Consider the following 26792-nt stretch of genomic DNA (forward strand, 5'->3'; position numbering starts at 1 on the left):
AATCTACATTGATCTGAATCGCGCTCAGTTGTTTACCTGACAAATTAGCAAGTCGTCTCCTCAAGGCCTGGATTTTAAATCCGTTGTCAAGTCTACAGATAAGATCGCAATTAAATTAATAAGATCAAATTATGAATTAATAAAAAATAGTCAGTACTGATATAAAGATATGCAAATCGGAGTCATCCTCATGGCCCCTTCACAAACTGCAGCTTCATTTGACGATGCTAATAGTAACACTGGAGTCTCCTGTATTTGAATTTCACTGTTTATCCGTCAGTCTCTGCTTGCAGCTGACGTCTAACTGGTTGGTAATTGGCCAGAATTGTATTTTAACATCTCAGCTGTGATTTATGCTATATTCCCAGTAACTCTTTGCACTCTCAATACGAGTTTTCAAAGCCAAGCTTGCAAGATTTGGCCAAAAAACATTTGGTAGTATGTCTGAATATCTGTTGGCTGCCTCAGTAAAGCACCGCAGACGCTAATGTATTAAAAATCAACTTGCAACCAAGGGTTTCAAGTCGCTGCAGCAGTCTTGTGTAATTGGTTTATTTTCTACACGCAAATGTGAGCGATGGCAGCTTCTGTTTGTAGCTGAACAACACAGTCGTGAGTGAACGTCACCGACTAGTAAAATCATAGAGAAACGATCGGCCCGGTCCAATTATGCCTCCAAATGGAGTTAAGTGTAAAAATACAGGCTTTGGAATAAAGGGGTTTGTTAATGGTTCAGATTCTCTTTTCATTAAAAACCCGCGCCCGCTCTGTGGGCGGGAGGATGGGATAATTGCTGGCTTTAGCTCTCCTCACCTGGAACGTGACAGGATAACTTTCCCACGGTGCTTAATATTCAGCCGACCTGCGAGGCCTAAGCAGGGGATATCGATCAGCAGATGCGATGCATTCGCTGCCTTTCTAGCAGGCATCTGCGGAGTCATCTGTGTGGGAGCTGTGATGCCCCCTCAGCACCTCAGACCGCCAGAGAAAAGATAAAAGGTGCATGAAGAAAAGCGAGAGAACGCGAGAGCAACGTTCTCAAATGGTTGCCGCCCTTTCAGGATTTTCTTCTCAAGCAGTGAAAAGAATGATTTTGCTATTGATCACCATTTGAGCTGGTATTCAACAGTGATCTGATGAGCTTTATAACTGCAGGGAAAACCGTATCGACATTCCTCTCAAACATGCCTTTCAGACTAATATTCAGACTTCAAAGAAACTTTCTGCTGACTCTCACGTTTATCAGCGGCTAATTATCCTCACGTGGGCCAGCTGAAGTGATGCAACTTCCCGGGGCTGGTTAAACTAGCCAGCATAGCAAAAAAAAACCCACACAGCATGCAGTGTTTTATGATATGTCCACATGCTATTCGACGCTCCGAGATGCTGGACAGGAGCCAGTTTGTTGCAAGAACACACGCAAATGAATTGCGTGTCAATGCTCGAGCAGAGACAACAAGCTGCAAGGAGAAAAACAGCCCTCGGTTTGTGATAACAGCTCTTTCACTGTCAGCACAAATAATCTGCAGGCCTCACTCCCCAAAACCAGGACTCGTGTTTACATTCGCCATATTCATAGAGAAACAAAAAGCTCCCAGAACATGGAGTGCAAAAACAAATGTGCAGCCCAGTTTAAATAAATCATCTCCCTGTAATGGGAAAGAAATCCCTCTAAAAGAGCATAACTGCTTCTACAGCGTCAGCAAACATGGCTGCAGCGCTACTGCACAACACTCAGACTAAACATCTGTGTCAGGAGCAAGATTCAGGTGCTTTTCTTTAACCTCAGCCCCCTCGTCCCCAAGGAGATTCATCCCAGCGCTCAGGTTTGGAACATTTAGCAAATTTGGGTAATGAGGGCAGGATCGCTTGAAGCTGACGTGAAAGTCAGGAAGCGCTCCGAAGCCGACTCGAGGCTGTTTATAATTACAATTCAAATGAGCAAAGGGTCAACAGTTTAATCCATTTGTGTCTTAACCAGCACGTGAAGGTCAAAAAATAGTGAGTGTTATTGTAGGGTTGGTCTGGAATTAGGCTTAATTTATGGTAATGTTGTATGCTGTTGAATAATGTTTACTTTTGGGCGAAACCCAAATTAATTAAATTCTAATAAAGTTCCTATAATTACCCATTAAAGTTCTGTCAGTTTCACCCTTCAGATCACTCCTGTGCACATTAAAATTGATCTATTTGGACAGTTGGCTGGGATCCAAAATAGCTGCATGAGATGAAATCTGATCTCTTTTTAGCGTTTGGCTGTTTGCACAGACGCGCTCTCGCTGCACGTGCTTGCAGAAGCGTAGATTTATTTATTTGTTTTTATTTTTTTGTGCCAAACTGAGGTGGACTCCAATCAGCTTCAAATTATTATATAAAAGCAGCGGCTATGGGTTGATGAATACAGTTGTAGTTTGTCTACATCAGGCTTTATGCAGACACAATTTGAGGGCAGCAGAAGGGGACAGTCTTCCTGAATCACAGACTTGAGGGTGCGAGTCTTCTAAATGCACTCTTTATCCAAACAGAGTGAGAAAACTGTGTTATGGATAGTGTCGGGATCCAGCCGGCTTAAGTAGATCAGAAAGCCTCACGGTTGTGAACCTCAAATTTTTTTCGAAAGGCAGCAGTAGATGCAGCCATCTCAGGCCTGGCCCCAGCCAAAAGACCCGGAGGCGAGAGGCTCAAGCGAACCTCAAAGCCTCGTGTTTTTAATGACAGAATGTGCTCCGTCATTGGGAAGACTGATTAAAAAGCCTTTGTGTCAGGGTGCGGGCGGCAAGAGCATATGGCCAAAGGGCTTAAGCGCAGAGAGAAGACATCTGCATCCAAATCACCGAGACAGAAGCAAGGAAATGAAATCACAGCGATTAAAGTGAATCTCGTTCCTCTTCCGGAGAAAAGCCTCATTTGTGCATAACAGCAGTCGGAGTTTTTAATTGTGATATAATGGAACGCTGTTAAAGGACAGGTCACAGTCTTTTATGTCAGGTGTGACAAACAGGTGTGCTTGTTGTGATCACTGTTCCTGTTCATACTGGCCATGAGGAGATCTCTTCCTAACATGCTTCCAGAAGAAGCTACCGGAGCCTGTAGATTTAGACTCCCATCGCTTCCACTGGAGGCACATCAGGATGTGATCTATTCATGGCCAGTGTAAACAAGAAGAATGATTACAGTAGCATAAGCTTATTTTATCTGGCATTTAAAGGTCCAGTGTGTGTGGTTTAGGGTGATCTATGGGCAGAAATGGAATATAATATTCCTAATTATGTTTTCATTAGTTTATGATCTCCTGAAAATCAGGACTGTGTTTTTATTACCTTAGAATGAGCTCTTTACAAATGCAGAGGGAGCAGATCCTCTTCCACAGAGTCCGCCATGATGCACCGCCATGTTTCCACAGTGGTCCAGAACAGACAAACCAAACACTGGCTCTAGAGGCAGACACACGTTTTTCACCAAAGGTTCTCCCACGTGCTTGGAAAGGGAGTTGTGAGGCAAGGGGTTTTCAGTTGATTGCATTCTGCCACCTCACCACTAGATGGCACTAAATCCCACACACCGGTCCTTTAAATTGACTTCTTTGTTTTTGAACACTTTATACTCACCATGTTGTAAGATTAGTGTTACGACCCAGCCTAGAGGAGCAGGGATGCAACCTAAAAGAGTACAAAAAAAAGACCAAACCTTGTCTCCAAATCAAAATCACTTTCAACGAGGTACCAAAAATCAACCACAAATTTATTACTGAACAAAAAGAGGCCTGATTCACAGGTGAACAGCTACAATAAAGAAAAGAAAAAGAAACACAATAGTGCAAATATATTTACAGTGCAACAAAGTTAATAAAGTTCAAGTTAGTCAAAACACCACAAAGAGCTATACAACACACAAAGCTACAAAACGAGATGTGAGGACAAGGCTTGTAGTAGTCAGCGCCAGAATCAAACACCACTGCTGCCAACTCGAGGTTCCACCGGCAACTGGGGAAGACTCTGGTTTAAAAACTCAGATTACGCCATCAATCGGTGTTCGGAGGAGGCAGGACCAGCACAGCTGCTACAAAAAGAGAGAACACTCACTCTGACACAAAAACAGGGACCAAACAAAAAGGACAACATAGGGACAGCAACAAAGAACAGAACAATACGGCCAAGGCCGTAACAACTAGTCTCTCAAGAGTCACAATGTAATTTATTAAGACGCTCTACAAGGTTACAAATTAGCAAAACAGTAACAGGGTTGTGTTATTCTAGTTTAATAAATATCAGAGCACCTGATTCAAGTTACCAGTCGTCTTTCGTTGTGCCCAAGTGTGGATATATATTCACAGTGTAAATGGTGTGTATATTTAAAGTGTTCTTTTTCTTAAAGTCTTTCAGTTTCCTTTATTTCTGCTCAAAGTGAATATGGATTACTTCTGCAGTTCCTTTAAAAACACATTTGTTTTGATTTTGGATGGCGGCCAGGCCACAGGCCACGAAGCTGAACAACGTTCAGGGCACCAAAAACATTCACTCAGTTTAACAGTGTACATTGACGAGAGTGAGTGTTTATGGGTGTTGGATGTGTGCTATGATACTCTGTCAAACACTCGCACAAGCAAACATGAAAACGATAAGCTGCAAATGTTCTTCGACATGCAGTTCAGCGCCCAGGCAGACGGCTTTTTCTCGCTCTCTGAAGCTTTCAGATTTATTTCAGGGCACCGTTGCACAGTCCAAATGTAACACAGCAAAGTTTCTTAATTCTGAATGAAAGCTGGGTTATTCCAGCTTCATGGAGGATATTCAACACTTTTTTTTTTAATTATTTGTGTTAGCGGTGTTGCTTCAGACGTACCGTTGGGTAATAACTTTTTTAAGATCAGAGTGCAAATCCAAATGTACATTGATTTTGCTCGAGGTACAACAAGTGTTACCGCAAAATACATTCCTGACCAGCATTTAAAACTCTGCTGCTGATATATCTAAAAAACTGAATAAACAAACATGAATAAACTTAACAAACCAAGACGCTGTAGTGCATTAAGTGTACTTTTAAGCACTAAATCTTCATGAGGAATGCAGATTTATTCCTTTGCTGCTAACCTGCAAACCCTATCACTGTCCCTTTGGATACAGGACTGTTTTTTTTAGCCTAAATTAGCATGTGAAGACTTCTCAGAAACTTTACAGTCATAGGAGACCCCAGAGAGGTCGCAAAACAAACTCCAAGCAGTCTGTCTCACTACCTGTCTCTCTTTTTACCTTTCCATTTATTATCCTGACTCTCCGGTCTATGTAGACCAGCCTGAAAGCTTGGATCTCCGTCTCAGTTTGGCTTGTTTTTTGTGTCTTCTAGATTTTACAGCTCTCTGAACAACCTCATTGCTGTTCTTTTCAAGAACCACGGAGGCTCGTTCGCAGTGAAAAATATGCAGCGATTGAGCATCAAGGTCATTGTGGCGGAGGATTTCTCAAGAGGGCTGAAAAGTCATCTGCAGCGTGAGCAAATAAGGCCACCGGTGACAAATTAAAGTGTCGGCGGCTGCCCTACGTGGCATCACATTTCCTGTGTTGTTCAGTGATAAGCCCGCCGCTGATATGAACCAGCAGCACAGGGCCGTCTGAGAGGGCTGTGAGGACAGAGGTACAGTAACAGGAGACCCAGGCAGATACTTGTCTCTCTGTATTGATTGGGCCAGACGTCCAGACGACTGTAGCGGCCGTTGACACAGGCAGGCAGGGCTTGGCGGCCGCCTCATCCTTCATCCCCTTCGCTGCTGGAAGGAATTGTTGTGAAAATATGACATGACATACTGTAGCATGGCGCCAGCGGATAAAGGAATATGTTTCCGGGGTACATGCATCCTTTTGCTATCTCACATTTAAAGAAACCACGCTCCATCATGTCAGTCAGACATTCATGCAGCTTGAAAATGCACACAGTGTTTATGTTGGACAGCATGCGTCCTTGTTTTTTTTCCTCCTGGCAGCCACAGCTCGGCGGAGAACTGCACAGACAGAATGGCTACCTGCGTATGATTGCTGTGTCGTAGTGGTTTGTTTTTGCCATTGTCTGAACACACAGCTTGATGAATCACATAACTTAATAAAATAACTGATTTTACAGATAGAGGGTAGAAATCACTCCTGCTCTCCTTTCTGCCTTGCTGTCATGATGGTGGCCACTAGTTTTGCATTAATTCAATGGAATACCATTAGATATCCATCTACACAGACCTTATTTTGACTGGACTGGGCAACATGACCTTTGTGTTTTCTTTGTTACGATGGTGGTATTAGATCACTGTATAAAAAATAAAAGGGATACTCCACTCAACACGTTATTCTACCTCTCTTCACTCAATTAACACTGTACGGCGCCGTATCTTACCAGAGAAAAAACAGATGTTTATTGGCTCCAAATAGGAATGATAATGAGGTGTAGACTTACATGTGTTTTGGGAGCAGTAACCTGCCCCATAATGTAGGTTAATTAGTAAATGTAATGTGGTTCATTCTCAGACTTAAACAAAGGGTAGGATTGGACATCTCAACAGTATTTATTTGGCAGAAAACCCAAAGTATATTATGTAAGTACAATAGTCAGTGTTCCACGGGGCATGTCTATCCAGTACATTTACATACAGCAGTGACGGACACATACTGACGCAGCAGAGGAGGCTCTCCTGGAACAACAGGCCAGCTGAGCTTGTGTTGCACTATGAAGGGTGGAGATAACAGACTTCAATGAGGCTGAGCGTCCTCCAACATCGCTGCAGCACGTGGGTCTACAATAGATGCTACCGGCCACATTAGCGGCGGAATGTGCTAACACCAAATTCAACCGGCTGACAAGACAAATAAATAGCAAAGCGACATAAAGATGACAAAACTTTGAAGTTTGAAGTTGGCATTGATCCGTCCTGCAGCTTCAGTTTTGAAGTGACTCCTGTTTTGTATCGGCCCTCAAAGCAGTCCAAAGTAAAATGAAAGAGATTTCCAGTTGTTGTTGTGGCGGCGTTCCATCATCTTTCACATCTTCATGTTTTCGAAGTCTGAGTTATTCATCGCAGTAAAAACAGCTTTGCAAAATCCACGTCTTGGCAGAACGAGACACCGATGATGGTGACGAAACAGGTATACCTCCCGCCCCTAATGCAGCCAATGAAGTCCTGCATAAAGCAGTAACATCGGCTTTGTACCATTAGCAGAGCAGTGAGCTGAGCCAGACTGAACAACCCACATTAGGCCTCCTCTCCTTCTTAATCAAACCTCCACACGTATTGTCCTGCACCTTAGCTCGCGACCAAACAATCATTCACTGCGGGAAAGCGCACTGCTACTTATCAGTTTGCAGGCTAGATAGCTGATTAGCTGCTCAGGTGCATATAAACGCACCTGCAAATGTCACTTCATGTCTTACTCTTCAATCAGTTGTGAATAATTCAACCCTACAGCTGGTACAAACATCAGAGAAATGGCTGCAGACAATTTCATATATGTAATCAGAAACACCACATATACGGACCATGATATATATATATAAATATATCCCACGAGAAGCACACACTTTCTCTCGCTCATATACGCAGACACATTCAGCCTCTTGTCAAGCCAGCACAAGAGTAATGGCCCCAGGTCTCCTCCTGAACACAGACTAATGAGAATCTCAAACCCGACAAGCAGAGTGCATTTATCACGCACTCACACTTAATGACACCACCACCCAGGCTCAACAGTATGCTCATGCCAGTATCTCGCCCCATTATAGACGGCCCCGTTTGTCCTCTGGCTTTCCTGTTATTATTATTATTGTTATTATTAGAGCTGCTTGGTCAAACCTACCGGAAGGATGAAGAGAGAGGAGGAGGAGGAGGAGTGGGTGGGAAAGAGTAGAATCAGAGTCAGCGGTACGTCTGCTAGCCAAAGAGAGCTTTTGTTTTTCCTCCCCTGTCTTATTTCTTCCTGTCCATCTTTTTTTTCTTCCCCCCCCCCTCAGCCCTCCCGGTGTGAATTGGTCTATTCTCAACTCCTTTTATTCTCTTTGTGTCTGCTTCACTCATGTCTCTAAAAAACCTAAAATGCAGATGAGTGGAACACTTGGGCTCGGGAATGGCGACGAGTCGACAGATGAATACTACAAGCGCTGCTTTGATGTACCACTACGAAGGGTTGTTTTTTTATTTGTAGGGTGACATGGAGCTTTGCACGAGGACTCTACACTTTACAAAGTGTCTATCAAGGAAACATGGATTTTCAAAGGATTAGACATCTGGCAATGGATATTAAACAGTATATTGCTGATATTCAGTGATAGAGAGGGAAATGACTGCTTCAGGTAGGATTCATATATTAACATATAACTCTTTCTCATAATCTTAAATCAGAAACTCAAGCTGTGAGACATACAAGGGCTCAGTTCAGTAGTGACTCATGTCAAGGTAGAAGTAATGACATCTTAAATACAATAACCTTATAATCCTCAGTGTTCATTGCAGTGATCTTTATGTTGGAAGAAGGGAAGAATAATTTGAGCCCTAATTAGACGGACGTCTAAGCAGGCCCTGCCGCCTCTAATGACTGTTGGGGTTTTAGACAGAGATAAGAGCTTATCCTCCTTAAGTGCTGGAAAGGCTACATTATCTAAGCTGAGATCCGGGCCGTGCTTTAGCACACGACTCAGGCACACGCAGGCAGCCACAGCCAGCCAACAGTCTAACTTAGCAACACTTCAGTGCTGCTGAGGCGGCAAAAGCACCACGATGTCAGAAGAACAATGGACAACAACAGTGATTGATGCCTCTGATGCGGCCTCGCAGAGTGAGTCGGATTAGATCTGTCAGGCTGGCGACTGGGTCTCTTGATTCATCGTTTCATTTGTCAGTTCAGGAGATGGGTTTCTCCAACTCCTGACGCCGACATCCTTAGGCAACAGGTGCAAGCGCGAATGTTTATGAGCAAGATCTTGTCGATAGTTATCTAACAACTTTGTGCATCTGTCCAGATCATGTCAATGCTGTGTCTCTTTTATTTCATCAACCTAAAAAACTCATATCCCCCTCCACCAACATGGCTACGTATCGTGTGAACTTTACTGTTCATTAGCCCAAAACATCTTCTTACATTTATATAATATCCTTACTTACAGTCCCGTGTGTTGTGTTTACTGCCCCTGCAGAGGACTCAGTCTTTTTTGCACTTATCAGGCTTGCTAACACCACCAGCAGCTATGCAGTGTTACGTTATTTCTATTTGGTGCAGCAGCTGCTACCCCGTTCGAGTGGCCACCATCCGAGTCTTGCCTGTTTCCTCACAGTTAGAGAAGAACAAAATCATTCGGCTGAGTGATGCTTTCAAATCCAAGCAAACGTCAGTATTTGCAGCAGATTAATTTCAGTTCTTAAATCTTGAAAAATTTCAGTAAGGCTGCATTGACACACTTTTTGTTGGCAAATACAGGAAGTGCCGCATGAGGTTTTACAAACAATAAAATAGAAGATGGATAAACAGAATTGCACCACCATTTTTGTTGCCAGTTAATTTGTCCATAGCAACAGAATCTAAGATAGATTAAGTGTGCCAGTCACCGGAGGGCGGAGTTTTCATTTCTGTACGTCATATGTTTGTCTCATTTCACGAGTTTTACTCATCATTAAAGTTATTCAGGACTGTTGATAATTTGGTGCTGTCTGCGACGCTCTGCGCCGTTGAAGCAGGAGCTGCCAGCCTGACTCTGAGTGGTGGAATTGATTGTCTGGCTGCTTCCAGACCAGTGAGCTGTGAGACGCTGTCATTCCCGTCCTCCTCTTCCTTTTCCTCATTTGGATTTACTGTCTTTCCCACAGTCACTGTTCATGTCCCGTTTGTCTGTTTCATGCCCCAGCTCCTGCTCTCCTCCGCCATAGGTGGAGCCTTTGATGAGGTGAGAGGAGCCACGCACTCCTCGGTGTGTGTGCTTGCTCATGGCCGTTGCCTTTTCTTGGGAGAGATGGAGTTGTTGGAGCCATAAAATGAGATAAACTGAGCTTGAAGGCTTCTGGGTCTTTCGCTGTGTGTTTAGATGATATCATCAGTGTGAGACAGCGGTAATAAAAGTGAGGTCAGCTGCCACCGTGGGCTACTGCCCTGAAAGGTAGCGGTGTCCTGATAAGACCGCTGTCTCTTTTCATCTCTCCTCTTCAGGCTTCTGGTGTGTGATGAAGCTGACGTGTGGATGTCGGGCTTGAGCATAAAAGGCGTCTAATAATTGGATGCGTGCTCTATGCACGGAGACTGTTTGTCCCAAAGACAATGATAAAGTGTTTAATCTTCCCACGAACAGCGAACCACACAGGCATGATGGTGCCATTATCTCGGCGAGGCACTCTCGCCGAGAATCCTCACTCTTACCCTTGATTTATATTTCCCTTTATCAGCATCGACCACTCAGATTGCAAAAATCATTCATTTTTAAAAGCAGGGCTCGCTGCTTTTGTTCTTGTTCAACTGAAATTTGCCAAATGTACTTTTACGACACGTTCCCTCGTAGCTTTTCTCCCCCGTCTCCTCCTTATAGTCTTGTTGGGGTAATGTGACAGGGATGGATCTTCTGGGTGACGGCTGTTTGATTGCCTCTGCTAACAAGGCATAAAAGCAGAGGAAGAATCTTCACAGCTATTTATCTTCCTCTAATCAATTCTCAACTACTCTGCCTTCCTGTGTTTTTACATTTCGAGTAGAAAGCTCCATTTCGGCACACTCGAAACTGTGACCTCTTCTTTCGTCAGGGCTAACAGAAATAATCAGGAGGCCTCCTCATTGCATCATCGCGAAATAAAAGACTTCACAGTGAGTGAAGGCAGCGGTGATCAATGTGGGACCCCAGGTATCCAATGTCTTCTCCCTTCAGAGCATGTAGAGTTCCCTCATTTGAGCGAGCCAAACTTTGGAGATGCGCCACTCATAATTCACTTTTCGTCGAGGGGGAATAAAAGTTCCGGTAGATTGATAATTCATGCAGGATGTCTTTCAAAATGGGAAGTGCAAAAGAGTTTGAAATGCAAACGGTGCAGCAATCTAATTGGTACCACAGGGGAGATAGAGATCAAAGAGCCGCCGTGTTAATAGAGAAGTCTCACTCTCTTTTTGTCCGCTGCTGAGTGAACGGACACAAAGCCACCGTGAAGTCCTCAAAGCGGCGGTCCTCGGCTGAAGCATCCTCGGCAGCGGCAGAGAAAAGCTTCCACTGTTTAGCACCTGTCAGGCTTTGTATGGCTGCGTGTTCTTTGCATCTGCTGGCTCTGACCCTCACAGGGCTTTCTCTGCCCTCGTACAGTACAGTACAATATATATTTATTTTTTGGCACTTACTTTGAGAGTCCTCACTGTCCTGCTTTCTTATGTGATGAGACCCCCCCCCCACACACACACACACACACACACCATACGGTTTATTGGTTTTTATTTTAGTAATGAAGCTGCGGCACAGACAGCAGCTTCACAAGCGTTCTACGCCTCCAACTCCCTCTTCAAGGTTAGCTGTAAGGTCAGTACCCCGTGTTGCCATTTGAACAACAACAAGTCTAATTGTTGTTGTCATTTTGGCCGTCCTGGCGCCGTTCTGCTGACGGATGGCTTCTTTATGCCTCCCAGGACTCGTTTTGAGTGTTTTCCGCCTGCTGCACTGACAGCAGAACGAGGGTTTACCAAGTCGGTCCTCCAGAAACACTGTGTGATCAAAGTTTTAATTAGATATATTGGCGAGTATTCATGCATATACATATGTAGACACACAGAAAAACCCGATCTGATCAAAGGGCTGCAAACAAACCTCTCAGCTCTGTGCTCTTCCCGTCCCATGAGCTTGCTTCTACACCTGAGGGGATGCAGGGAGTCCAAGGGACTTCACCAAAGCCTGCTTTGCTTTGACTCAGAGCCCAAACTGAGTGTCGTCTCTTCGCTTTAGTTTGCTCTGAAAGCTCATCTCCTGGCAACAAGAAACATTCACATTCACTCTCCCTTTTTTTCTCCCTTTGCTATCATCACTTGCAGCTCTGCCATAAATATTTACACCTTGTATATGATTAAACATTTTATCACCATATTTTCATCCTGCCTTCAACTGTTGAATGTCCGCTGCATGCGGCTCGCAGTGTTGTCAAGGTAATGTAAGGTAAAGTAATCAGTTACTTTACCATATAATACCATGTAATACTCTACTTATTACAGGACTTTTGTGTTACTGTCACCAAAGTAACTGCAAAAATACAACTAATGTTTTATTTGGCTACATGTTACGGTTTTATTATGGTTTGTAATGATAGTAATATCTAACACGTCTTTATAAAAATATTTTTTCTTTATTTTTACAGATTTCTTACATATTTTCCAGAATTTTTGCACTTCCAAAGACATTCTTGTTTCCTTTTCTATATTTATTACTTTTGGGAGCAGCTGCTACTGACCCAAATTCCTCTCAGGGATCAATAAAGTGTTCTCTGATTCTGCAGATTCTGATGTTACACTGCCAACAGAGTGGAAAGAGTCTCCTTTGAGTGGAATATCCCTTTTATTTCTGTCATACTGTCATATAACACCGTCACCATAAAAAACAAAAAATATACACTGTTGTATAAATTTTAGGTCGTATCTCCCACCCCTCATTGACTGCAAACAGTCATATATTACTTTAACTAGTTGCTTTTTTCAGGCGTGCGCCTCAACGCTGGTGTCTAGCTGTGCCTCTCTTCATGCTCTTGTGGGGGTCAGCAGTTCTGTGTGAATCATGACAGGCTCAGGCAGCACAGTGCTGTGTAAAGCACGCTGGGACAGATTATATCAGCAGCGTTTTAGCATCAGAGCAGGCGACAGTGTGCAGCAGTAGAACAGGGGTGTTGTACTTCCATAACGTGCATGCAGATAAATCAGTTTACAGGGGAGAACAGGGGAAATACCTGTTCATGGTTTAACAGTTGTTGCACATCGTCCTTACTGATGTTTTTAACTCTTGCTGCTGTCTTTCGTTTTTCATGATGCATGAGATTGCACAATGTTGATTTTGATTTTTGTACACAGTTGTGTCATGTAGCCTCCCCAGCTAATGAAATGACACAGCTGCCCTCTGTTCAGCGATTCCTTTTGCAGCCCCACTCGGTGAAGTTAGGACACCTTCTTTCCCACCTCTAAACATTCCTGAGGGATCGTCCCCGAGTCGATAAGTTGGCTGACTTCGGCTGCCGGGTCAGATTGGAATCCCTTAAATAGAAAGGTGAAAATGGAAACACACAAAATACAGAAAACAACAACACTCGGCCTGCTTTCCCCTCCTGCTCTGCATTTCACAGCAGTAGCCTCTGGGGGTATCCAATTATGACGCCCTTGAGGGAATGACAGTGCTTGGATTTCTGTCAATACAGGGTTCAGGTAGTGTTTCTCAATAACATTCTGAATTATTGATGACAGAGAGATTGAGAGGAGAAGGGGGTAGTTAACATTCACTTTTATGTATGAAGAGGAGAAAGAGAGATGAGGGAGACGGGTTAGCACAATTGCTGCCCGGCATATTTTAAAGTGATCTGTTTGATTGGGTGACCCCGAGGTAAGACTCGTTTGAAAATGCCGCAAGAACCACCGACGACCGAAGGTGCATCCTGACTGACAGGGACGCTATAGCCAGGGAATTACTGCCCTCTCTGAAGATGAATCTAAATAATTAACAGACGGAAGCAGACGAATGAAGAGGACTCCACCGGCGTGCGCCTGATCCTTTTCCGCTGGTAGCCCTGTGGGCTCTTTTTCGGCCATTGCAAATAGACATGAAGACGATGGATGACGCCTGCAGCGTTTTAGCAGATCGATCAGAGAACCGACTCACTGTCTGAGTCCTGCATAGATCCCTCTGTGTGAAGTCTGGCCAACTCACTGTCTGTACAGAGAAGTCCTGAGAGTGGGCCTGACTGGAGGCAGTGCGACGTTCCTCTGAGAGCGATACCCAAACACAAAGCAGTGGGCGTTAGCCAGCGATTTCGATTTTTTATCCAATACTGGATGTTCAGTGAGAAACCAATATTTGCGTCCTGCCACATCGTATCAGCGCAGCGCCAAAACCATTTTCAGAAGTTTTGTTGGCTCTTGCTGTCATCTTAGTTTTACTTTGACATCAGTCCCTTGAAGATCTGCCTCGGAAAAGCTCAAGTACAAACCCGCGTCTAATCTGTGGGGATTCTTCGATGAGGACGGAGTAGAATAGTCTGACACGGGGTGACAATCGATGGCCTCTGCGACAGGACAACCCGTCACTTGTCTGAACTGTGTGGCCGCTGAGGTTAAAGTAGCATTCCCCTGGGAAGAGCCTGAGTGGCATTGATGGCGAGGAGGGTCCCAACCTCCCCTGACAGACACATCTCTTCCTGGTTGCCATCTTGCCCTCTCTCTGCCATGGCACAGTGCCGACACTGAGAATGAGACTACATTATCCTGACACCAGGCAGTTGACATACTAATCCAAGAACTAAAGGACTACAGGGACCATTGATTTTCTATTCTTGGTAAAAAGCAAGAAGCCAGCCATCACTCCTCTTCGACCAGGGATGCTAATGGACTTTTTAAAATGTTGCCACGGAGATCCCCTGGAGTCATTCTGTTTTTGCCACTGCAGGACCTTTGAAATACACCGAAATCCCCAGCTCCTTTATCTGACATGTTTGTATTCAACAGCCCTGCTTAGATGTCTCGGCTGTGTCAAGTGTTTATACACAGCATCTGCCTGGTCAGTGACAGGTAGCACTGGAAGTCTAAACTCTAACATCTGAATCACGAATGAAAGCAAAGTGACATATAACGCCATAAGGCTACTGATATTGTTTGTGCCTGTGGATGTAGAGGTGTTGAACTCGGAATTTATTTCTTACAGACCTTTTAACTTAGATACACGCAAGTAATTGGTGTTTTTAACAACCTTGTTTATCTCAAGTATACCAGGAAAAACTGTCTTTGGAATAATCCGCAGAACCCACAGAAAAGGTTTGAAGCAATGTTTTGAAAGAAAATTTGATTAATTTTTTTCCCATTTGGGGTCCTCGCTCTAAATGTTGAACACCGATCATTTCATTTATCATCATTTCACGGATATCATCAACTAGAAAAACCAAAAGCGCCGCAGGCGGCTGTGAAGGCGTCGTATCTTGATAAACTGTAGTGATCTTTTAGAGGTGCTTTTAAAGGCATTCTTAATTGAAGCCAGGTTGTAACTACACTAGAATGAACTCATTTGCGGCACATGTACTGCCCGTCTGAAAGCCGGCCCATACAATCCACCTCTGTCCTGTGAGGGTTGTTCTCTCAATTATTGCCCAATGCTCCTTGATCCCCGTTCCAATTTGCCGCGACAATGTCTACGTGGTTAGCCATTGGAAATCTAATTAGCAAAGTTTCTCCTGTCTGAGGGGGTTGAGTGCAGAGTTGAAATGACTGCTGGGTAAAGGAAAGAATGGCTGCAAACAGATGATATTTCTTGTGGAAAGACTATCGGTGGTCAGTATTCGCTAACGACTGAGGCGCATTCCTCAAGAAATTGTATTTTTTTTTTTACATCATCTGTTATGTTTGAATGTCAGCTATGGCTGTCGACTTTGGGAGGGATGTGAGTAGGGGGGAGGGAAGGGATAAACAGCTCTGCAGACCGTGATGTGCTGTGTGATTCATGTCATGGGACTGCAATGAGACTGGTGGTCTGATGGACCTTTCAAACGCAGTGTGGGGAGGGACAATACGACTCAGTCCTCTACAATGAAATGCTTGTCTCGCAACGCACCGTTCATATCATGTGTTGTTTTTCCTCCTGTCACATTCAAATTCCCGTGTGGTTGTTTTGACAATAACAACAAAATCATCAGGCAGGTTTGCACCGGACTGGAAGAGCCAGACAACCGGACACTGTGTTATTGTTGTCTAACGCAAATGGAAAATGAATTTTTAGTCCGAATCCTTGCAGTATTTCATTTTTGAATATGTGTGGTGTTATACACAGCACCTTTAAAGGTCTGTGCTTCTGTAAAGGCATTTTTACACCATAGTAAAGAAGAGTAATTGTTGTTCCGGTCAGCGGAGTAATAAATGGAAACAGTGATGTAAACCGATGTACCTATAAACACCACAAGCGACACCACAATGCTCCATCTGTTGATTTGCATGAATTATATAGCACCATTACCCTTCCAGTATATTCTACAACCAGGCTCTTTTTTTGTCCTGTTTTTTGCTCATGTACCTTTCTTGATTAGTACTGTCTGTGTTCCATTATTGCAATTATTAAACTTAAATATTGTGTCCTTAAACATACCTTACACTTACCACCTGGTTGCCATATTCATGGTGTTATTATAGCAACCAGCATAGGAAGCTGTTTTGTAATGGCTGCTGACCGAGGAGGCTAATGCGGCTAATTGTGTCTGAAATTGTCAAGGAGGCGAGGGACATGCTCACTCATTACGCCGGCCAGTGTGTACCACAAATATGTCAGAGTGGAGGGTAGTGGGGCTTCAACATTTTCCCAGCCGAGGGGCTGAGAGGTTTTTAAGTGTGCAGAGGTGTGAGGTGAAAGTTACACTCTAATCTGTAGCTACCAAAAGCAAGTGGATTAGCCTGACTACCAGTGAAGCGCTGATGAGGTCGAGCAATAGTGGAGCGTGATTCTGCATTATGCTTGTGCTCTGCTGTTTAGTTGTGTGCAGCAGGTGTTGCCAGAAAATAGACGTCCCAAGGGTGGACAGGTGCACGCTGTGCAGTGCGGTTGATTGAAGATAAAACTGGACTTTTCAGTGTGGCTTTTTGTGGGCCCTTTATTTATCCCCAGCCAAAGCCGATAAAGACCAAAACTGTTTTATTATTTAATCCCATTTCTGTATTAACGCAGTTGCAGACTCCATGTTACCAATCTGCAGACACAGCGCTGTTGGTTAATCCAAATGCATGTCAGATAATCAATGGAGCGCCCCAGAAACCCCTTTCCTCCAAAGAGACCCAACTGCCAATGTCTCCCAGATGGCTTAACGAGTCCAGTTCATTAAAAACAGAATGATCCGAGCCCTCCCGTCCAAACCCTAGAACACAGAGGGCAAACATAAGATGGGATAAGCGGTGGCTTATTTCCCTTCGACAGCTGTCAGCTCATCAGTCGTCCACTCTGTCCTCAGGCTGCACAGAAAGTCAGGAACTGATTTGACTTTAGGTTTAGGTTTAATTAAGAAAGCCCAGAATTCCAGAGGGGAGGTGCATTGTTGACACGTTTACACGGGAGCTCGGCGACAGCAGGTGCGTTTCCGCCGTGTCCATTTGTGTCGAAAAGGTCAAATTGGAAGAGCAGCCATTTTTAGTCCGGTTGTTCTCTCGGGATGATGCCAGAGCTTGAACAGAACTGAATCAGAGTCTTAACCTTTAATGCCGGTAATGTCACTCAGATGTCTGTTGCATGTTTGAGCCCAATTAAAATGTCAGGATTCTGCTGAATGTAGTTATTTACCAGCAGGTCAGTAAAATATCACAAAAGCAGAACTAGTGAGGCACCACGAAATGCTGTGTTGTAACTAGCACTGGGGGTCTAGAAGGTGTTTTTTTCCCTCCTTCCTTACCTCCCCTTTGCTGCATAACATCCTGTTTTAATGTCTCCACACAACTAATGGGATTATGTTGAACTAATAAGATTATCATTTAAAGTAGGTGGTATCTTATGAGCAAATAAACAAACAAAGAATCTGATGGAGCATTCAGTGGTTCTACCACCCGGTAACCCTCGTCAACGTCTTTTCTTAACCGTTAATGTAGCTCTGAAGGTGGAGGATCGCATTCTGACACAGCGTCTCTCTTCATTGTTAAAGTGTTTGACTGAGGGCTCGTTAAGTTGTTTTTACATCACCGCAGACCTTTACTCTGACTTGGCCGACTCTCCTTTTTGTCTCATTCCCCTCTGGAAAATGGCCGAGGGCCCCGGCCGTTCGGACTAACCGGTTCTTCAGCAGGAGGTTGTTTTTGTTGTTCACAGAGACGCCGTGTTCGTCTGCCTGCGTCTGTTTGGTCTGCTGCTCACTGACACGTGTTTCTAAGTGTTGTAATGAGATGGCAATTAATTCTTGAGTCCTGAATCTGATCTGGCCTCGAGGCAAACCCCCCCTGTTCTTCAGGCTTTCCCTCGTAGCTCGAGCGCACTCTGTTTCTGGTGGTACAGCTTTAACTGCTCTAAAGTTTGCTCAGGTTAATGATCCAGCCATCAAGAGACTGCAGCTCTGCATGATGTGTCTCTGCTTGCACTAGAAGTGAGTTTCAGGGTGTATGACTCTTTTTGCTTAAGCTGTTTTTGCATCATCATCATCATCATCATCACCACACTCTGCTGGCTGCCTTCCTTTAGCTAAGCACCGAGGTTGTTAATAAATGATCTCTGCCTTCCTTCCTCACGAGGATATACCGTTCGTTCCCTCGATGTGCTCCCTGATGTTCTTCGATGGCTGTCTGTACACGTTCATGTCAGGAGTGAACTAGTTATGCAGCTTGTTTGGCATGTGGGTCTCTTGCATGGTGTTTTTTAGCAGCTGTTTTGCGGGTAATTTAAGCTTTGACGTGACCAAAGTTTCTTTCTGCCCTGAATGTTTTTGACATTTTGAGGATTTTTCATGGATTTGTCTCTCGCAGCGATGTCCCTATAAAATAATCTGTTTGTTCAAACGGCTGTCCTCCTTGGCAGGGAAAAAAACATCCAAATCTCGCCGCATGAGGCTAATCCATCAGGTATATTGTCCTCATATATCGCCTCAGGCGGTCCACACAAGCTGTTGTAATTCACAAAGTAAACACAAGCAGACACCCGCCCACTCCCCTCGATTTATGGCATCGTGATCATCGCTTGACCTCATTGCTAAATGCAGCTTTCTCCTCTGCATGTAAATGAAACAGACGATTATCAATATTGATGACAGTTCGTGTCTCTGTTGAGTTAATTTTCTGCTCCCACTTAAAACCAAGTGGCCGAAGCCTCAGGCCAAGCGACACAGTGCGTAAACTTGGGACGGCGTGTGAGAACCTCTGTGGAGGTCAGTTGCTCTTAAGAAGTTGGAGGTGAGCGCAGACGAATCCCTCTGCCATCCATCCGTCCATCTGTCTCCTCCCTCAGACATCAAACAGATGTGGAACTTAACATGCGTGCACCTCAGCCTCCTCTTAATTATTCCCCATGTAAACTTTTTGTGGGAGAGCTGCTCTCAGGACTCCTTAGTCAAACCAGTGAAAAAGGTAATCTGTGACTTTGAATTCCTGCAGGTGGCTGTGGTTGCAGCATCTCCTCATCATAAGCTGTCCTTGCTGACTTTTGTTTGTTCTGCATTTCTGTGGCATCACTTGTGAAGGACGCTCTGCGGTATTGTCACATCTTTATCTTTGACTTTCCTGTTAACGAAGTTTGTTTTCAGCAGCGCTCTTTGTCTTTGTTCAGCTACTGTTATTATGCAAAGCAAACCTTTGGTGTCTTAATATTTCAGAATGAATGAGCCACTTCCTGTTTATCGACTTATTCCTGAAACCCTGGGTGCGGATTTGACGCCAGATGTCCAGAACAACAGATGCAGCGAATATAATAGCTGTTATAGAGTGCTGGCGTTTTCCTGTCATGGTTTAGTTCTTCAGAACAAGCTTGTCTGACGACGTGGCTTCGCTGTGTGTTTTCTTAGACGTGGGCTTGCTTGGCTCAATAAGTGAGTAATTGTTTTTACGGATAGGATAGAATATATCGGCTATTTTACGGCTGTGGATTTTAAAATGACTTCATCAGAAGGGCCCCTTGAGAATACTTTGCTGCCTCTGCGCTGAGACTCGTGTTTGTTGGTTTGTCTGATTTTATTAAATGTGCTGGAACACCTGGCCACGGTGCCGCACAACGGGTGATTAGATTTTGGATGAATTTTTTTTTTTTTTTCTTAAACCATGGCTTTCTCCGCTTCCTAGATTCAAAAGAACCTGGCTTATGCATCCCATGTGTAAATGAAAAATAATGTATTTTTCATTTATTAAATATTATAGCAACAATAATAAGAGAATACATTTATATGTCAGTTTTTTGTACATATTTTTTTTACTTGTGCTTTATTTTAGGTAATTTATTTTAGCAGTGTAGCTTAATGTGTCCATTCTACGTCAATTACGTTTTATTTCTAAACCACTTATCACGTGAAGGATCATGGAGAGCTGTAACTGATCCCAGCATGCACTGAGTGAGGGGCCATGCACACCTGATCCCCGTTCTATCGTAGGGCACAGAGAAGCCGGCCACGTTGTATCACAGTACAGGCAGTTTAGAGTTGTCTTTTGGCTGTGAGAGGACATTTTAGAGAGAAGCTAACCTGTGGATTCAAACCTCAGACCTTAATGCAGAAAAGATAAAGACGCTGTTTAAATACACACACGCAGGCCTTCAACCCGAGCGGTTAATGCTACCACCAGGGCCCGGTGTCGTGGCAAGTGGAGTGAGATGTTCTCCGCGGTGTAGTTGAAGGTTTAATTGTGCTAAGTCACCTGTGAAAGACATTGGTTGGTAGTAAATGAGGCAGTTGCTCTGGTGGTCAGGGCCCCAGCGGCCTGCCTCCTCTCCTGGCTGCTTCCTTTCTCATCTCTGGCTCTTTCTCTGACTCTATCGCCCTCTTTTTTTATGTGTGTGTGTCCTCACTCTGGCATCTGGGCGGTTCAGCGGACCCTCAATCACATCGCCGTATTCACATAAGGCATTGCATGCTAATAAGAACTTAGCTGCCAGCAGCTAGCAGCATGTATTCGCTGTGTGTTGGCTCAGACATGCTAGCCGTCCTAACCTTGATGACCTTGTCTGGTTTTAGGTGGGAGGTGGATCTGCTGTGGGCCATGTGTTTCTGGTGAGGCCTCATCTTCTGCCAAAATGAGGCTGACGCCCGGCTCGCCTCGACCCGTCCTGCCAGCCATCCTGGCTTTCACCTTAGCCGCCTTCTTACCTCAGCTGTCCTCAGGAGCCACGCCGTTCCCCCAAGACCTGGAACCAATCAGCACCGTGGGCAGCGAATGTAAGTTCGGTGATCCTTGTTGCAGGAGTAGATGTAAAAGTAAACCGAGGGTCACTAAGGCATGGGTATCTGATCACTGCTGAACACAGCTGAGAGAGGTGGATGTGCTTACCGGCATGTTCACAGCAAGCAAATGAGGTTTATTCAGCTGCTGGCATTTTAATTCCTTCAGTTCGGTTTTGTAGCCTTAGTGTGAAAAAGGGTTTAATCCAAAGCTTGACTTGGAAATTAAACTTTCTTCCCAATTTTCACTGTACAGGAAGACGAATTTAGGCTCATAGCTGCTGACCTGTAACTCTTAAACTTGTCAACACTAAAAATCTAAATCTATTTAAGTTGAAGACAAAAGGCACATTGATGTGGACCAAAGAAAACTGTCTTTACATATGACTTGAGGCCGGGCATACAGATGAAATCAGTGTCACAGTGTCAGTGTGCTTTCACTCCCAGCATCTTCGGTTCAGTTAAATCCAACTCCGACTTGTTTTCCCGCTTGTTGTTGTTGTCTTTTAGGCTGGCATGAAAACTGTTAATTAAACTCTGGAGGCGAACGAACAGCCACCAGAATGAGATTTTCCTCTGCAGGTCGATGAGCCGCTGACGATACAACAGTCGTCAATAAAGGCTCATATCTCCCTTTCCTGTATGTGACTGCAGCTTTAGAAGGTGAAGCTTCAGCGCCAGCCGTTAAGATACGGTTTTGACATCTGCGGCGCTCTCAAGACACTGCTACCTCGGACCGCCCTGGGGACCCATGAGTGGCACCCAATCACTGGGGAGGTCCACACAAGAGGTCCAGGCTACTAAATGTAATGGCCCATAATTGATTTAAGAGGTGGCTGAGACCATGGCCCACACACTGTAATTGATCTATCTGGAAGAGAGTAACGCAACCATTAGCAGAAATAGCTGCGCTAATAGTGCTATATGTGGAGCTCCGTCCCAGGTGTAATGAGAGCAATTTGTCACCTCTGGTTCCAGCAGGTGACAGTGTGGCACAAGGTCCCTCACAACTCCGTGAGACGTCTATTATGAATCATGGTACTTCATCAAGCTGAAGTCAATGAAATCATACCTTCTTTTGGGAAGCGGGCAGACGACTCACCTCGGCTTCTCGTCTTTTTCCGACAGACAGTGTGCTGAGTGCAGCGCGCCGAGCGGTTTAGCTTCTGAAGGCACGTAAAGATGTGATTATACTGGAGCTGCTTGGAGATGACACTGCCGCCTTATTCGACCTCACATATTCAGTATTCACTCTTCTCCCCAGAATTTAATCCTCGGCAGGATGCATATGCTTCATAAACCGTGTTCTGATCATTGGTGTCAAACAGTGTGATGTGGGGGGGGGGCAAAGTTATGCAGGTTTTTGCGGCAGCCGAGGACTGAATCAGACAATTTCACTCAACATGAACTTTTGATTTAGAACATAATAGGTCTCTAAAAATTTCCACCGATGGCAACACTTGTGAAATTCTCTCAATATTATTTCCTTTTTTGGGGGGGGGGGTTAACACACGATGGTCCATCTCATCTCTGTAGAAACTAAAACAGTAGTAGTTGCAGATGCATGCAGATTGCAATGAATTAATGACAGTGTTTTGTTTCATAGTAACCATATACAGTTTACAGACTGTTTCTCATGTGAATTAGTATATTGATTAGCACAATGAGAGGCCTGCATCGTTCTGTACCAGGAGCACAGGTGGCAAGTTGAGATCCAGGAAGTCCAGTTTGAGTAATACCGCCGTTATTTTACAGTTTGTGAGGTGGCAGAGCACAAAACAACAGTTTAAAATGCTGAAAGAAATGAATGACAAACCTCAATCAGTAGAATCTGACCGTTGTGACTGTCATATCGGCCAACAAAGTTGCAGGCTTACCTTGTATTCGGACCTGCAATGATTTGTTGCTGTTATTGATTAATCTTCTGATGATTTACTTAATAAAAAAAGGCCCCAGGTGATCAGATCTGACCGACAGTCCAAAACCTGATGATATATTTACTATAATTTTAAGACAAGGAAAGAAAGCTAATTGTCAAATTCGTCTTTTTTGCTTGAAAACTTATTAACAAAATAGTTGCAGATTAATATTCTGTCGATTGGCTAGCTAATTAATCGGCTAATCGTTGCAGCTCTGGTTGAAAGGTGCTTTGGTTGAGTTTGAGCTTTCGTTCAGGATGCATCTTATTGAAAAGCAGCGGGCTCATTAAAACCACTGACGAAGAGGAGCCCGTCTGACGAGCCAGGTTTTTCTGCAGCCTGAGGACGTGGGATCCCGCTTTGTTTCAGTCTTCGACCAGCAGCGTGCGTGTGCTCCCAGAGGCAGCCATCTTAAACAACTCTGGACACCGTCACCTGCTCCTGGATTTCACCCTGAGCTGTGCCCCCCCTGCTGCCCCCCCTCAAACTTTAGAGGATGTGAAAGTGCTGAAGAGTAATTAGAAATCCTCATTTGCCAGGGGGGAGGATAGCAAGGCGGGCCGTCGAGCCACTGGGAGTCTCTTCACTAGACAGCACAGCAAGGACCAGCGCTCAGCCAGACATTAGGCATTTAAATCTTTAAACAGTCGATCCGAGACCGGCGGTTAGGGGAATGTACGGCTCCCTGTAGAGAGACTAATTTCAGATTGTGGTGTATTTCTAGCGGGGATTGCTAATTCAGCAGCAGCCCGGGTCAGCTGGGAGGCTGGAGGGCACTTAATACAGTACTTTACAGATCCGGAGTGCCGTGGCCTTGAGCTGAATCTTTGCTTCGTTTAAAAAAGAGGAAGCAGCAGGGGAAGTGTTTGTGATGTGGAAGACAGCCTGGTGTCAGTATTGAGCCGGCCAATTTCATTTCTGCCTGGAGCATCCTTTTTTTTTTTTTTTTTTTATTGAACATTTGAAAGGCACGTCCATGTACTGACTGGCTGTCATTCTGTTATTTAAAGTGCTGGACACCATCTCCCATTGTTTAGACCGATAGTTCCCTCGAGTGAGTCAGGCTACTGTTTGAGTAGAAAAAGGCACGATGGAATTAAAATGCGCAGGAGGAGAAACGAAGCTCAGCTGACATTATATCACTCCCTCGTTCTGTTTGCGCCACATCTCTCAGTTCAGCCGATCAGCTTTTTTGTTGCTGCGTGCACACACCTTCATTTATGCATGAATATACCTGTCTTCTATTGAATGACATGATTAATGTATATCGCCTGCAGCAACAGACGTTATATATTTTTGTCCAACCACCTGCTATTATGTGTAATACAGGTTTTTCCGGGTGGTTTTGGTCAGGTTAGGGAGTTCAAGCTGCATTCACGACGATAATAAGTTGTACTTTTCGGACGTCAGAGACAGATGAGTGCTATTTAAATGTGGGTTGACCAGACAGGCAGATTTTCCAGCGAGATGGTTTTGATTCGCGTCCTTGTCCTCACTTGGCACAGTCCTCAGATGTATCCGCTAAGAACTGTTTACGAGGAAGGGTTTATTTAAATCAGACTGACTTCTGTGACATGATCAGCTAATTTGCAACTTTGGATGCTATTTTTTCCCTTGCTCGTCCACCTCCACAAGTGCACATTAGCATACCGTGTATGCTCTGGATTTTCAGAACAATAGGCCAGATTGCAACCTTGGTTGTTCTTAAACTGCAGAGATGTCAGGTTTTCCTGAGCCGCTGATTCGTTGTGAGACTGACAAACAGCACTGACATATGACAGCTACGAGTGAAATACATGTTTTGGCTGATATTTGCATTATTTTGGTATTATGAGTGAATATTTTCTTTTCCTCTCCGTCTCTCTACCCACGCAGCCTCCCACCTCTACCCCAGCTTCCAGGGACTCATGTCGGACAATGACACCGTCCGGCTGGGCCTGGACTTCCAGAGGATGCTGAGGATCAACCACATGCTCTACATCGCTGCCCGGTCAGTCGTCACCGCTCACCTGCTGATTTAAGATTACAAAGGATCTGATGTAGCTCCGAGTTTACTGAGGGTGACAATCTGACGTCAAGTCCAGTTTCAACATTTTCGCTCTGCATCAATCTTTCAATTATTGTTTAGTTCATTAATATTAAAATTTCTGATCATGAGTTCTCCAACCCCAAAACTTCATCTGAGTTCTTAAATAGCTTCATCAGCAGCCAAAAACCCCTGAAGTCCATTTGATTATATGACACAATGAGTTGTTTGCTTCATCTTTATTCAGTATCAGTATCAGTAAAGTCAGTTCAGCTGCTTCTCACACTGATAGCTGGGCGAGACGTGAGGGAGAGAAATGGACAAAAAGTAAAAAAAAAAAAAAAAGACACATGCTGATACCAGAAGCAATGAGAAGAGGTGATTTTAGTTTTTATTACAAATTAGAGGCTATTTGTCTGAGAAACGTTTGTACAGTTTCAATTTCTTTTGTGAAAACTCCTTTTCTTTCTGTTGTGAGCACTGGTCAAACCTCAAGTACCCAAACCTTTTTCACTGTGGAAGGTGTCCAAGGCAGTGCCTCCACGCCAAACTGCTTTCATGTTTCCGGCTTTTCTAGTGTGTCTCTCAGCCTAATTGCTCTTTGCTCCCCTCTCGATCAAGACGCCGAAGGTTAATTATCTAAAAAGTACGAGGTCGCACCTCCTCTGCCTATTTTCATTCTGCAAAATAAATTCTGCTCCACTCTTTGGCTCCGCGTCAAGCTCTGCAGTGCTCTCACTGCCAAGAACCCCATCCAGAAAGGTATGGAGCTTCGTAATGTACCTAAATGGACTTAATATTTTCCACAGCTGCACGCAACGAAGTGCATGCCTCGCTTCACAAAGTGATTCATGAGGGTTGCGTCGATAGGTGGGAAACTTTTGGAATTGGGAAACTTTTGTGAGGTTGAAAGTTGAAAAGCAAAATAAACATTGTCTGTTAATCCACCTTCCGGCTTCCTATTGAGGGACACAGAAGCTTTTTCTTGGGGAGCAGGTTTTGGTGAACTGGTTGGAAGAGGCTTATGGAGCTTTGCATTCAAAAACCATCATGGCTGACAAAAAGCATGTGCAGAAGACCCCACTAATGGTGCCTCGACTCTCCATCTCTTGCAGGGACCATGTGTTTGCCATCAATCTTGCCACTTCATCCGGGCAGATAATCCCACAGCAGGTAGGAAAGTCTGTCCTCAATCAATGTTTGAAGTCCCCCTCCACTCCAAAGTCTGTTTCTTCTTCTTGATCCTGCAGTTGGATGTTTGAGCTTCGCCGTGCAGAATGATGTATGTGCAGTGAGTTTGACACTGTTTTCACATTCATCTGCTGAAAGTGAAAAGTTTCTCCGTGCCCTCCGAAAGTCCACTTTTCAACAGTTGAATTTGATTTATGACATCACAAATAGTTTGGATGTGAGTCCAGGTTCAATATTCGGCTTAAACTGTCAGCCTGTACTGTCAACGCTGCTGCCGGTAAACCACACACACCCTGAACGCTGACAGGTTCACTCATGTGCAGCATCAGCGTCCACTGAAGTCTGCAACATGTGCAATAATGTGATTTCAACCACTGTCTGTTTTACTCTTTATATTGTTTCCTTAGTTATCATATCTTACTTTTTTTACTGATGCTTCTTACTATTAGACTGTCCCCTCTGCTGCTGTAACACTGTGGGATTCACAAAGGATTATTTTATTTTATGTTACACACACAAACACTGAGAATGGACTTTTCATTCAAGTCAGAGACATTTCCTGTGAAACTTTTGAAATACAAATATTTGCATGCTATTAATAGACTAGACAATT

The 26792-nt window shown here is 44.2% G+C and overlaps 1 protein-coding gene across 3 annotated transcripts in view; it reads left to right on the forward strand.

The window, feature by feature from the left end:
* Window positions 1-26792, forward strand: part of sema6e (sema domain, transmembrane domain (TM), and cytoplasmic domain, (semaphorin) 6E) — a 149776-nt gene that overhangs the window by 64884 nt on the left and 58100 nt on the right. For all 3 annotated transcript variants that reach the window (XM_041941749.1, XM_041941751.1, XM_041941750.1), the window contains 3 exons: window positions 20840-21040; window positions 24838-24952; window positions 26104-26161. In XM_041941749.1, the coding sequence (XP_041797683.1) occupies window positions 20899-21040; window positions 24838-24952; window positions 26104-26161 (315 nt within the window). In that variant the 5' untranslated portion in view covers window positions 20840-20898. The remainder of the gene's footprint in view (window positions 1-20839; window positions 21041-24837; window positions 24953-26103; window positions 26162-26792) is intronic.

The sequence above is a fragment of the Chelmon rostratus genome, chromosome 8 (assembly GCF_017976325.1).
Source record: "Chelmon rostratus isolate fCheRos1 chromosome 8, fCheRos1.pri, whole genome shotgun sequence".
NCBI classification, from domain to species: domain Eukaryota; kingdom Metazoa; phylum Chordata; class Actinopteri; order Chaetodontiformes; family Chaetodontidae; genus Chelmon; species Chelmon rostratus.